Raw genomic sequence first — 12,782 nt, 5'->3', positions numbered from 1 at the left:
CCCTCACTCAAACCCACACGAGCTGTCATTCATTTCCATGTCCTTCCCATCAATATATGTATTATTATTGCGTCTAAAATTAAAACATTCTATGAGAGAACAAAGAAAATATGGTTAGTGAATTTATCAGTTTCATAAATGTCACTTCACACCTGTTAGTCATTTATCCCTGAGAGAAGAAATAATGGCATTATCCTCTCTGTCATGTTTGGAAGTACAGCAGTAAGTATATACACTACCAGTCAAAGGGTTTGAACAGTAAGATTTGTAATGTTTCTCAAATGAGTCTCTTCTGCTCACTAAGCCTGCATTTATTTGATCCAATGAGCAAAATGTATTTTTAATTATTTTACTATTTAAAATAACTGTTTTCTATTTGAATTCTAAAATGTAATTTATTCCTGTTATTTCAAAGCTGAATTTTTAGCATCATTACTCCAGTCACGTGATCCTTCAGATTCGCTGCTTTAAAACATTTATTATTATTATTATGTTGAAAACAGCTAGAGTAATTTTTTTCAGTCTTCTTTGATGAATATAAAGTTCAGAAGAACAGAATTTATCTGAAATAAAAAAATATATATTTTGCAACATTATAAATGTCTTTATCATCACTTTTGATCAATTTAAAGCATCCTTGCTAAACAATGACTGACTTCAAGCTCTTGACTGGTATAGTGTATAAAGCTTTTTATTACAGATCTTTCTATTCATCAAAGAATCCTGAATAAAAATATACTCAACTGTTTTAAATACTGATAATAATAATGATAAATGTTTCTTGATCAGCATATTCAAATGATTGCTGAAGATCATGTGACACTGAAGACTAATGATGCTGAAAATACAGCTTTGATCACAGGAAGAAATTACATTTTAAAATATATTCAAACAGAAAACAGTTATTTTAAATAGTAAAAATATTTCACAATATTATTGCTACTGCTTTTGCTGTATTTTGGATCAAATAAATGCAGGATTGGTGAGCAGAAGAGACTTTTTTAATAAAAACAAACATTAGAAATCCTACTGTTCAAAAACGCTTGACTGGTGATGCAGATGTACTCAGTTCTGATGTTTTGCTGTATTACTCTGACTTAAGATGTTAACCTGATGTGTATTTTAAATAATTACTACCGTTTCATTCTTCTCTACATCATTTTGTTAAACTTTTTTCCCCCTGAGTAACCTTAAACATACAATTTAAAACCACTACCATGGTCTTATGGTCTTACGAGACACTGCAGGTGAATAGGGTCAAATAATTAACTAATAGTTATCATCTTACCTATAGTTGATTGATTAAAACTGTGTTTTTGCCTGCAGTGTCTCCCCTTAAGATGTTAGGATCTTAAAATGTTTTACCACCTAATCTTGATATTTCATTAACACTATGCTAGAGCGCCACCTGCTGGCTGCATGTTCAGATCATTTCAACACCCAAGAGCTATTTTATTTTGGTAACCCTCTACTATTATCAGTCATTTCCAGTTGTGGGATGATGAGCAACAAATGTATAATAAGGGTATTTCCGCAATGACACTGTGGTCTGAAAACCTCTGTGTGGTTCTGCATGCATCTGTCAGTCCAAAACTACTCAAAGCACACCACATCCCATTTTTGGTATACTTTATTGTTCTTTCAAACAGTATTACCATTTAGAAAAATGCAAAAATATGGAGAAATACATCCAACTTACAATTATTGCACATAAATCACAATGCACCGTTACAAAATACTCATAAAAAGACTCACTAGAAATATATCGACAGGTAAAATTTATGCAAAAATGCTACATTTATGTGGATTAGCAACCTGTGTATAACATGAAGTCTAACATGAAATCTATATAAAATCTGTAAACTCATATAAAAGTAAACTTCATCCTCGCTGGGTTCTTACAACTGGAAAGAGACAACACTACAACAAACAGGGTAAAGTGCAACTATTGCATTGGTTTTCCAGCAGCACCAAGACAAATCCAACAAAACTCCCACTTCATCACAAACGTCTAAGTCACACTAACAGGGAAGGCTACGTCCCTTACACTATCAGGATTATGTCTAGCCCAGTATCTGTGTCTTCATGAGATTGTCTTCTCTCACAGGGGACCATGGACTCTTTTACAGGAACAGTTCTTTGTTGATCCTCATGAGTGTTGGGTTTGCACTCGTACTCGATACTGTTGCCCCATTGGCAGTGGTCTCTCTTGTTGTAGTTGTAGAACTTGACCTGCCAGACGGTCTCGAAAAGCCCTGCCTGAGTGAACTGAAATGACAGAAATCACACATCTGTTGTTTTTACAGTCACACACTTCCTCAAGCTGCATTGCTTTACTTATTTCTAAGAGGAAAAGCATTTTGGAAAGCGATCAGCTCCTCAGGTGGTCACCTGTATGTTGACTTGAACAGGTTGCCTCTCTCCAGATTTGGTGTGTGCTGCTCCCTCAGTGTCATGCATCCCAGTGTACACTACAGACTGAGGGTCTTTAGACTGCTGCTCCAGAGGAAAAGTCACCCACAGTCATGACATCCCATATGCATCATCACATACTACTTACGAAATCATGTGCTCTCATTTCAGTATTTTCATTCATTTTTACTATCATCAGTTAACCGTGGTAATTGAGTTCCAAGTACAATTAATATAGCCTACAATAATAATTCAGCTTTATTGTCTTGTATAGGCTCAATACTCTCGAGCTCTAAAATGGTACCATTAGCGATTTGTAATTTTACATCACAAAATAAACATGTGGCTTATTTGTTCTTATAATCACGACAAATAATTTCTCAGACATGCATCAGTGCATCTCTCAATGCCAACGAAGCTTTATTCAAAACAAGAAATTTCCGATCACTAATTTCAATTTCTGACACAATTCCCTCACATCGCCTCCACCCGCACTGGTGTCCTATTGCTTCACATGATGTTTAGTTGCACAGTGTTATGATAATAGGATCATTTACACATATGCTACACAAATTCTGTTCAAAACATGATATTTGTGATATTTCAACTCAATCATTAATGGACATATTTTCTAACATGAATGTTAAATGGATTACATAGCATTTTAAGAAATATACAAGGTGGTAAAGTGGGTACAGTTGAGACACCCTTTATAGGTTGCTATGTACTGTATACAGTAACAGTCCAATCATAGAAAATAAAATGCATACAGAGGCTGTGTGTGTTTGTGTACTGGTATTACCTACATTATAAGTACAGTAATACCAGTAAATTTACAAGCTTATAAATCATACAGAATGACTGAAAATGTAAAAATTCAGAAAGATTTGAGTGATGCGTAGGTTTATATATTTTCTAGTGTTAAATATTTGTTCCTGTGTTGTTTAACCGAATCTTAATTAAATAAAGCAAATAAATAAATGTGTTTTTAAACTGTAATTATTTAAAACTGTAATTTTGTCATTTATTATATTTGCTATAAATGATTAGCCAGCTTTAGAGCATTAAGAATGGGTGTCTCAATATGGGTACAGTTGAGACGAAAATGTTTATGAGCTAACTGTGGAAAATATAAACTACTTATAGCTATTATCAATTTATGATATTTTAGTACACAAGCAAAAGAAATATCATGTGAAAAGTCACTTCATTTCGGCATCTAGTTTTTGTGTAGTGATGAAAAAAGCAGAAAGTGTCTCTAATGTACTCAGTCTACCTACGGCCCTGATGAAAAAAAATAATATCTATAGAAACGGTCACAGAAATTCTAATGATGTCCACTACAAATACCATTAGAGAAACATTACAAACTGTATTTACCAGAAAGAAAAAAACAACATTAAAATGGTTTCCAGTAGTGTGTTTTGGGATATATTCCATTAGGATTCAGTGGTTTTAACAAGCCACCAATAAAAGGTGACAAATTATCCATAGAGACCCACAGGGACCATTACAGTTTCCATTCAAACCAATATAAATGCCATTATAACCAGTAAAAGCATTACTAATTCTGGGATGGTTTGTATTGTTTTTGTTTTCTAGCAGGGTGTAAGTGATATGGTATATGAACAAGAATCAGAACCATTGCATCAAAATACAAAGCACAAAGATGGCATTACTCTGTGAACACCACAGTATTTGATTTGGTAATCATTTATTACAGTACAGAATATATTTAGTGGTATAAACACCATCTGATACATCCCTGTGTCATAACTTCAGTGCCTTGTGTTCGTCTTCAGTTAGGCTGTAGTGTCTGTAATATCTGGATACGCTTCCGAAGGCACAGATGAGGTAATGATATAAAAGCGTATTATCTCATGCACCGAGATACAACTCTCTCACTTCCTTTCAAAACCATGTGTGAAAAACACCTTTTCATTTTAAAAATATATAAATCAATCCAGTAAACAACTAGATAATGTTTACATTCTCAAACAGATGTTAAAACAGTCCTTTATTATTCTAGATAAACAGCAAACTAGGTTGGGTCCTTCTTCTGTGACCGCAAACATGCATCACACCACTCTCCTGTAACACTTCAACTCTCTTCAACTTCCTGTGAGAGCATTGTTTCTCTAATGTGATTAGTTTGATGAAGTATTATTCCCACAGAAGGTGCAGGCTTCATTAGGTTCATAAAGGGCCGTCTCATCAAGAACCGGTTTTTGACAATACGCTTCTTTGCAGATGTTAAATGAAAAGCCATATTAAGTTCAGAATGGACATTTGTTATTAAAAATATGACTAAAAAAACTCTTTCACTATCAACGACAAGCATAAAACTATCATGCGTGCCCGTGGGCTCGTTATCACTAAACACAAGCGTATCCTTTGCCCTCTGACTCGTTTGCTGTGTGGGTTGAAAACACAGAGGAAACATGAAGCTGACCATGAAGTTGCCTGCCAGTCAGTGCGCAACTTCCCTTTCATCAAAATGTGTCTATAACTGTCAACTGAGGTTACACGTCAGACACAAATTCAGCTGAACTGTATGGGTCTCACACTCACCACTCCCTGCAGACCGAGACTCACTGCTTTACTGCACAGCTATGGAGCCAACAACAATCAGAGAAGGGTACCTAGTGAAGAAGGTAAGACTGGGTTTGTCTTCTGTTTATCTGTGATCCTGTGGTACAATAATAGCTGTTCTGTGATGGGCTTCAGGGTTTGTGATATGGAGCGGTATGTTTTCTGTAAGATGTGTCAGGGTCAGTGGTGACCTTAAAAGGAAATTTAGCTGGCAAGTAAAATGAAAGATTTTCCAAACAAACTCTATATTTAAAATCACTGGACTACATAAAAATAAATGACGTGCATAAAAAACACTTCAGTTGAACATTTTATTCCCTTAAAGTTTTAGAAAGTCTACATCAACAAAATTAAAGATCCTTTTGCAACTCAGACTTCAGATTATCCCAATACAGCATTTGTGTGTTTGGCTAACTGCTCAATTAATTAAGGCGCTTGAGATATTGGTGATATTTTGCGGTGCTGATACTGAACAATATAGGCTACATGAGCATAAAAGTACCATGGCAGGCTGTACTCTCTTGGTTTCTGAACATGCACCATGATGATACCATGTATGACAGTACTGATTTCATGGGCTGATGTTTTGTCATGTTTTTCCATGAAGTTGCTCTATTTTGGGAATAGATGTGGAAACATCAGTCATTGCAGCATGTAACATACATTTCATTTTGTCCATCCATTTATTTATTTAGGGACTGAATCCCTAAACATAGTTTTGGAATAGTATTTCATATAAGTATTTTGTTTTGTCTTTAAGAAACACTGTAATGAAAACAAAACTAAATTAGTGCATCAGGATCTGGCAGCTGGAAATATAGTACAATTCAACCCACAGTTGTGTGTGTGAGCTAAAACACAGAAGTGAAAACGACCGAAATTGAACGTTCACACTTCACTGAAATTCTTTTGTGTGCTGATCTAATGCTTTCCTTTAGCTGTGGATTGAAGTTATAAGCTATATGTGAGCCTGGAGCACAAAAGCAGTCTTAAGTTGCTGGGGTATATTTGTAGCAGTAGCCAAAAAATAACAAAAAATACATTGTATGGGTCAAAACTATCCATTTTTCTTTTATGCCAAAAATCATTAGGATATTAAGTAAAGATCATGTTCCATGAAGATATTTAGTAACTTCTCTACTGTAAATATATCAAAACTTCATTTTTGATTAGTAATATGCATTGCTAAGAACTTCATTTATACAACTTTAAAGGCGATTTTCTCAATATTTTGAAATAGTTGTATCTCAGCCAAATATTGTCCGATCCTAACAAACCATGCATCAATGGAAAGATTATTTATTCAGCTGATGATGATGTATAAAGCTCAATTTCGAAAAAAATGACACCTATGACTGGTTTGTGCTCCAGGGTCACATTTGTTTATAGCTCAGCACTACTGCTTTTGTATTCAGTATTTGCGTTGGTGATTTTAGGAAGTTACAGCAGAGAAGTGTTGTTTTTTTGCAGGGGACGGTGCTCAACTCGTGGAAGGTGGTGTGGGTGGTGTTAGCAGATGATGCCATTGAGTTTTACAAGAAGAAGACAGACAACAGTCCGAAGGGAATGATCCCTCTGAAGGGTGCGACTCTTACCAGCCCATGCCAGGATTTCACTAAAAGAACGGTGAAGGAATCAGACGTCTTCAAGGCCAGTGTACTGCTGACGTATCTAGAGTTTTTTCATAAATAGCTTTCATATGCTTTTGTCAACAGCTTGTGTTTAAGATCAGAACGGCTAAGAACCAGGACCATTTCTTCCAAGCGACTCACCTGGAGGAGAGGGAGCTTTGGGTTAGAGATATCAAGAGAGCCATTATTTGTTTACAGGGCGGCAAGAAGTTTGCCAGGAAGTCAACGCGCCGATCCATTCGGTTACCAGAAAATGTTAACCTGAGGTATTACACTAAGATTTCAGTTATTTGAAATATGTGACCCTGGACCACAAAACCAGTCATGAAGGGTACATTTTTCGAAATTGAGATTTTTACATAATCTGAAAGCTGAATAAATCATCTTTCCATTGATGTATGGTTTGTTATGATTGGACAATATTTAGCTGAGATACAACTATTTGAAAATCTGGAATCTGAGGGAGCAAAAAAATCTAAATACTGAGAAAATCTCCTTTAAAGTTGTTCAAATGAAGTTCTTAGCAATGCATATTACTAATCAAAAATTAAGTTTTGATATATTTTCAGTAGGAAATTTACAAAATATCTTCATGGAACATGATCTTTACTTAATATCCTAATGATTTTTGGCATAAAAGAAAAATGGATAATTTTGACCCATACAATGTATTTTTGGCTACTGCTACAAATATACCCCAACGACTTCAGACTGCTTTTGTGCTCCAGGGTCACATATGTGTTATCTCGGTGGCATATACCTGTTTTGAATTCAGCTCATCTTATGCAAACTGTTTGTTTTCCATGACTGAATAAAAGAGTGTCTATATTTACCAGAAATGGATGGCAAATATAGTTTTAAAGACCCTGCTGTGAATTACAAAGCCGTTAAAACATTGCCTTTGTTGTGTCTGTCTGCAGTGAACTGTATGTTCTAATGAAAGATCAAGACAATGGAGTGAAAGAGCTGAAGGTAGAGAAGGATAAAAGGCTGTTCAATCACTGTTTCACAGGTAAAATGTTAATTTCAGCTCCAGTGGTAAAATGAAGAACTAGACCAAACCTGTCTTACTACTATAATAAATGAGAAGTACTACCGTGACATAGCTGAATGATCACTTTGCGATCACAATTTATTTTAAGGTCCAGTTCTCGCCATTAACAAACCATTACATTTTGCCTCAATAAACTCCTAATTTGCTGTTTGTTAATAGTTAGTGGGGTAGTTGCTAAATTTAGGTAGGATTAGGCATGTAGAATATAATCATGCAGAATATGTACTTAATAAGTACTAAAAAACAGCCAATATAATAGGCATGCTATTAAGCAACTAGTTAATCGTGAGAATTGGTCCCTATGCTAAAGTGCTACTGTCTTTTCTAGAGGAACATCTCCATTTAATCTCTCTTTGCATGAGTTTGTTGACCTGTAAAAGTCTCCTGGCAGGAAACACAGTGATCGACTGGCTGATTTCTGAGGGCAAGGCCAGAAACAGACCCGAGGGACTAATGCTGGCCACCGGACTGCTGAACGAGGGATTCCTGCTGCCCGCCGGAGACGTGTCCAAAGATGGGGCGGAAAAAGGAGCAGAGTGTGTTTTCCTGGACCAAACCGAGGCTCTTTATTACTTTGTGAGTTAACAAATCATATACGTAAGGCACATTATTATTGGCTCTATTTCAAAAGTTATTTCTAAAAATGTAATTTAAATACAATGCAGACTGTTTCAAACATAAACAGGAAAATAGCAGAATCAATGATGCAAACTTCAAATATGTTGCAAATTCTGCTGCAAGCAGCTCTACAAAGACACTTGTGTCACTGTTCAGCTCAGCTCAGTTCAGTTCAAGCTTTGTTCTCATTTAGTTGCCGATGATATTGCTGAATATGAAGTGTCTTTTAAACCCCAGCTTATGGAAGTCCGTTCCTGCCTCTGAATAAAAAAAAAACAAAAAAACTTTTTATTTTGCAATTCTGACTTTTTTTCTCAGAACTGTATGATATAAACTCACATTTGCAAGTTACAAAGTCTAAGAATTGCGTTGGCAAATAAAGTTCTCCTCTGGCCGAATGAACAAACACATGCAGTGACTCCATGACTCCATGCTACACTCTTAAAAATAAAAGTTCTTTATTGGCATCAATGGTTCCAGATAGAAACTTTACCATCCATGGACACTTTTCATTCCACAAGAGGTTCTTTACAGTGGAAAAAGGTTCTTTAGATTATTAAAATGTTCTTCACACTAAGAAAAAAATGGTTCTTTTAAGAACTGTTCACTAAAAGGTTCTTTGGGGAACCAAAACTGGTTGTTCTATGGCAGTGGTTTTCAATCCTGGTCCTGGGGACCCACCGCTCTGCACATTTTGCATGTCTCCCTTATTTATTTCAGATCATCAGCTCATTAGAAGAGAGATCCAAGAACTGCACCGAGTGTGTCAGATAAGAGAGACATACAAAATGTGCAGAGCGGTGGGTCCCCAGGACCAGGATTGAAAACCACTGTTCTATGGTACAGCTGTGAAACCCCCCTTTAGGAGCCTTTATTTTTAAGAGTTTAAGTCAGATTTGTGGATTGATATTATTCAAAAATGTTGCATCCTTCTGTTTGAAGATTGGGACACCGTAGTGAGCTGCATACATAGGCAGTATTTTAAGACATCAAAAGCACTCCTGTGACATGACGGTCTTTTTTTTGAAGAACAGGACTATACACTTAAAGTATATTGTAAATATATAATCATTCATTCAAAAAGTAATTAAAATAGTTTGTTTCTTAGCATTATGTTACAGTGAAACTGAGTGAAGTCTCTCGTGTTAGTGTTCAAAATCAGTCACTTCTGGAATAGAGCTGCACTATATTTTACATGTAGCTGTATTGGGTGCGTGTCTGTGAAGCCAGAGCTGTTCTTGAGGGTGTGCATGTGTGTTGATCTGCAGGCAGATAGTGGTTTCTTTTGTGAGGGGTACTCCAGCGATGAGGACGTGATCATGAAGGAGGAGTTCAGAGGGGCCATAGTCAAACAGGGCTGTTTGCTGAAACAGGTAATTTCCGAACAGACACATGATGAATGAACGCCACTGATCTTGAGATAGTGATTAGACATGAGACTAGACTCACAAAACCTGTGATATCAAGCATATGCTTCAAACCCAAATTTGATTAACTTAACAAGCATCGACTTCAATAGCCCTAATTTGTGTTCTTCTTTCAAAATATAAATATTGATAAGAATATAAGATATTAGATGTTCTCAGACATTTCTTCATCATTTCACAGGGTCACAGGCGAAAGAACTGGAAAGTCAGAAAGTTTATTCTGAGAGATGATCCTGCTTATATCCACTACTATGATCCCACCAAAGTAAGCATGTTCCTGCCATTTCTAAAGATTGGTTTGTTTTGTTTTTCATGTAAAATTAAGACAGTTTTGGATGGTCTGTTTGTCTCTGTAAGGGTGAGGACGATCCTCTCGGCTCCATTCACCTGCGTGGTTCAGTCGTGACGGCGGTGGAATACGTGCCTGATGGTATGATGAAATCTAAATAATAACACGTTTCAGCATCCACCGCTTTATAAATATGCCATTCCATGAATCTTAATGAGACTACTGACTATCACAAAACCCATAAAGAACATGTTTCACTTCAAAATTAAGGCAAATCAATTTTCTTTCAATAAGATTTAAAGTAGGAGTAGCAAAACACATAATACACAATTTCAAAATCATGAATAATGTAATAGCTGGAGTCTAAATGTAAGAGACTGACTTTAGGTCAAAGTGTTCAGAATTTTTGAAATGGTGGTGGCGCTATGGAGTACATCGTAGAGACACAAGAGTTGGTCTGATTACTATTCAGGACCACCTCTACCGGTGTACCAAATTTCATTCTTTTCCTATGTACTGTTAATAGGGCTGCCATAGACTCCCATTCATATACAATATAGAAAGTGTTTATTTAATTGAAATGTTTCCCTCTTATGAACTCCTGCAGCCAAGAGGCAAGAGGTGGATGGGAATTTCTTTGAGATCATCACGTCAGATGAGATACACTACTACCTGCAGGCCGCGACAGCCGACGAGCGCAAGGACTGGATCAAAGCCATTCAGAGCGTCTCAAAGACGGGAAAATAACTGTATTAGATCCATCCCATGGTCTGGAGAACGCCAAACTCACTCGTTAAAGACACACAGAGGATCTGTGTGAGGATGTGTTTTGTCAACGCACCAAATATGTCTCCTCTTCAGCATTTTCTAAAAATAAAACTTCCAGTTTGTCGTTTCTTCACTTTCCGCATTTGTACAAAACAAGAGACCTTCTAACAATCATGTTACGCAATTTGTCAAGTAAAACTAAACAAGCTCACACTAAGTTAGAGACAGGATGTGGGCAAATGTGTTGTTTCACCAGAAACTGATAGTGAATGGCATTGATCCGCCCGTCCAGAACTGTCAACACAGTGGAGAGAATCTTCAATGTTCAGCATTTTCCTGTTTTCATGTCAAGTAGTAGCACTTCCTGTTTCTTTTCTTGACTTGGTCTAGATATACTGTAGAGATACCAGACTGATGGTGAGGTGGCCTAACACGAAACAGTCTGAAAATATCACAGATCTACACTGCTCACTATTCTGATATATAGAGTTGGGTAGTAACTGATTACATGTAATCTGGATTACATAATCATATTCCAAAAATTAAAGGGATAGTTCACCCAAAAATTAAAATTCTGTCATTTACTCATCCTCAAGTAGTTTCAAACCTGTATGAATGTGTTTGTTCTGCTGAAAATAGTTCATTTTTGGGTGAACTATCCCTTTAATTAGATTAAATTACTTTTTAAAATACTCATAATCAGACTACAGTTACTTTTTATGGATTACATGATTACATATTATTTACACAATGGCAATACATTTTTCATAATTTATTGATTCTCCCGAATTCATTTTTTTAATTTTTTTCTACAATAGCCCACTGCTTATATACACTCAGAAAGTCTTCCAGTTTTGTGCAAGACACCGCATTTGAGCACTGGATTTACAAAACCCATTTCAGGTTTAAGAAGTGTTTCAATATTGCATCAACTACTGATGAACACATTCTTATTTTTATTTGAATTATCACTCTGTAGGTTATTTTACCGTGTATTTTTATGTCTTTGGAAGGCTTGTGTCTTTCTAACACATTAAAATGCATACATTCACAAACTGCTTTGATCTCTGATCTGCTTTCACCTAATATATGTACTTGAATTACCCCTGAGATTTTTAAATAAATATTTAAATAATAAAGTATCCCATTTAAAAGTTCATGTTTCTCTGACGATGGTCATGGTCACATGACATGCACGTAAACTAATGAAATATTTCATTTTAATTAATAAATTAATAATAATAATAATAATAATAAGTACTTCCACTGATAACGTGTTTTATATATATATATATATATATATATATATATATTATTTAATAAATGTCATATAATAAAATATGAATTTATGCATTAAAATAATCAAATAAAAACTATAAATTCATGCATTTTTATTTACCTCTAAAAGTACCATAGTTTTATGTAAACTGATTATTTATATATTGTATTTAATATTTATTTTACTTCAGTAAAAATAAATAAATGAATAAATAAATAACAATTCCAGTAAGTTCAAACAGCCAAAACATAAAAAACTGGTGACTTTGGTGACATCTGTTGATATATGATGGCATAAAAATATCAAAATATCAAAATGCCACTATTTGAATGTAGCACTCGATGTCTGCATATAGGCTGAAATCTATAAACCATTATTATTGTAACAAACTTAACCTCTTAAGTTTGAGATTTTATCACAAAAATTGTAGGGAAAAAAAGGGTAACACTTTAGAATACTGTTCCATTGTTAATGAATAACTACACAGGAACAAATGACTAATGCACTATTAACATAGTAACTACTCGTAACTAACAAGAAACTGATTAATGATTCAGTAAGTAATAGCACTCAGTTGAAACTGGTACACTTTTAGAAGAGATTGAAACTTTAGAGTTCAAAAAAGAACTTTAAAGTGCAAATATGAACTTCTAGCTATCAAAAAGGTTCAAAGTTGAACTTAAAGGTTCTATAATGATCCACTGGTTATTTG

The 12,782-nt window shown here is 35.3% G+C and overlaps 1 protein-coding gene across 2 annotated transcripts; it reads left to right on the top strand.

The window, feature by feature from the left end:
* Nucleotides 1-4,842: 4,842 nt before the first annotated feature.
* Nucleotides 4,843-11,847, top strand: LOC306884454 (pleckstrin-like). 2 transcript variants are annotated; one of them, XR_013785445.1, is made up of 10 exons: nt 4,843-5,066; nt 6,475-6,630; nt 6,720-6,901; nt 7,556-7,647; nt 8,081-8,265; nt 9,576-9,680; nt 9,916-9,999; nt 10,092-10,164; nt 10,631-11,323; nt 11,448-11,847. XR_013785445.1 is itself a non-coding variant. In XM_079440320.1 (9 exons), exons 1-9 carry the CDS (start codon nt 5,025-5,027, stop codon nt 10,768-10,770), a joined length of 1,059 nt encoding a protein of 352 aa, XP_079296446.1. In that variant the 5' UTR covers nt 4,845-5,024; the 3' UTR covers nt 10,771-11,847. The 2 variants fall into 2 exon arrangements, 1 of the variants encoding a protein (XP_079296446.1); XM_079440320.1 differs by having other exon boundaries at nt 4,845-5,066; nt 10,631-11,847.
* Nucleotides 11,848-12,782: the final 935 nt, after the last annotated feature.

The sequence above is a fragment of the Barbus barbus genome, assembly GCF_936440315.1.
Source record: "Barbus barbus genome assembly, chromosome: 18".
Classification (NCBI taxonomy): Eukaryota; Metazoa; Chordata; class Actinopteri; order Cypriniformes; family Cyprinidae; genus Barbus; species Barbus barbus.
The sequence above is the reverse complement of the archived record's forward strand: the minus strand, read 5'-3'. Positions and strand labels throughout refer to the sequence as shown.

Coding starts and splice junctions, on each gene's coding strand:
- LOC306884454 (XM_079440320.1), top strand. CDS start 5,025: ATGGAGCCAACAACAATCAGAGAAGGGTACCTAGTGAAGAAG. Junction 6,631..6,719: donor AGGATTTCACTAAAAGAACG/GTGAAGGAATCA, acceptor TTTTGTCAACAG/CTTGTGTTTAAGATCAGAAC. Junction 10,165..10,630: donor GGTGGAATACGTGCCTGATG/GTATGATGAAAT, acceptor GAACTCCTGCAG/CCAAGAGGCAAGAGGTGGAT.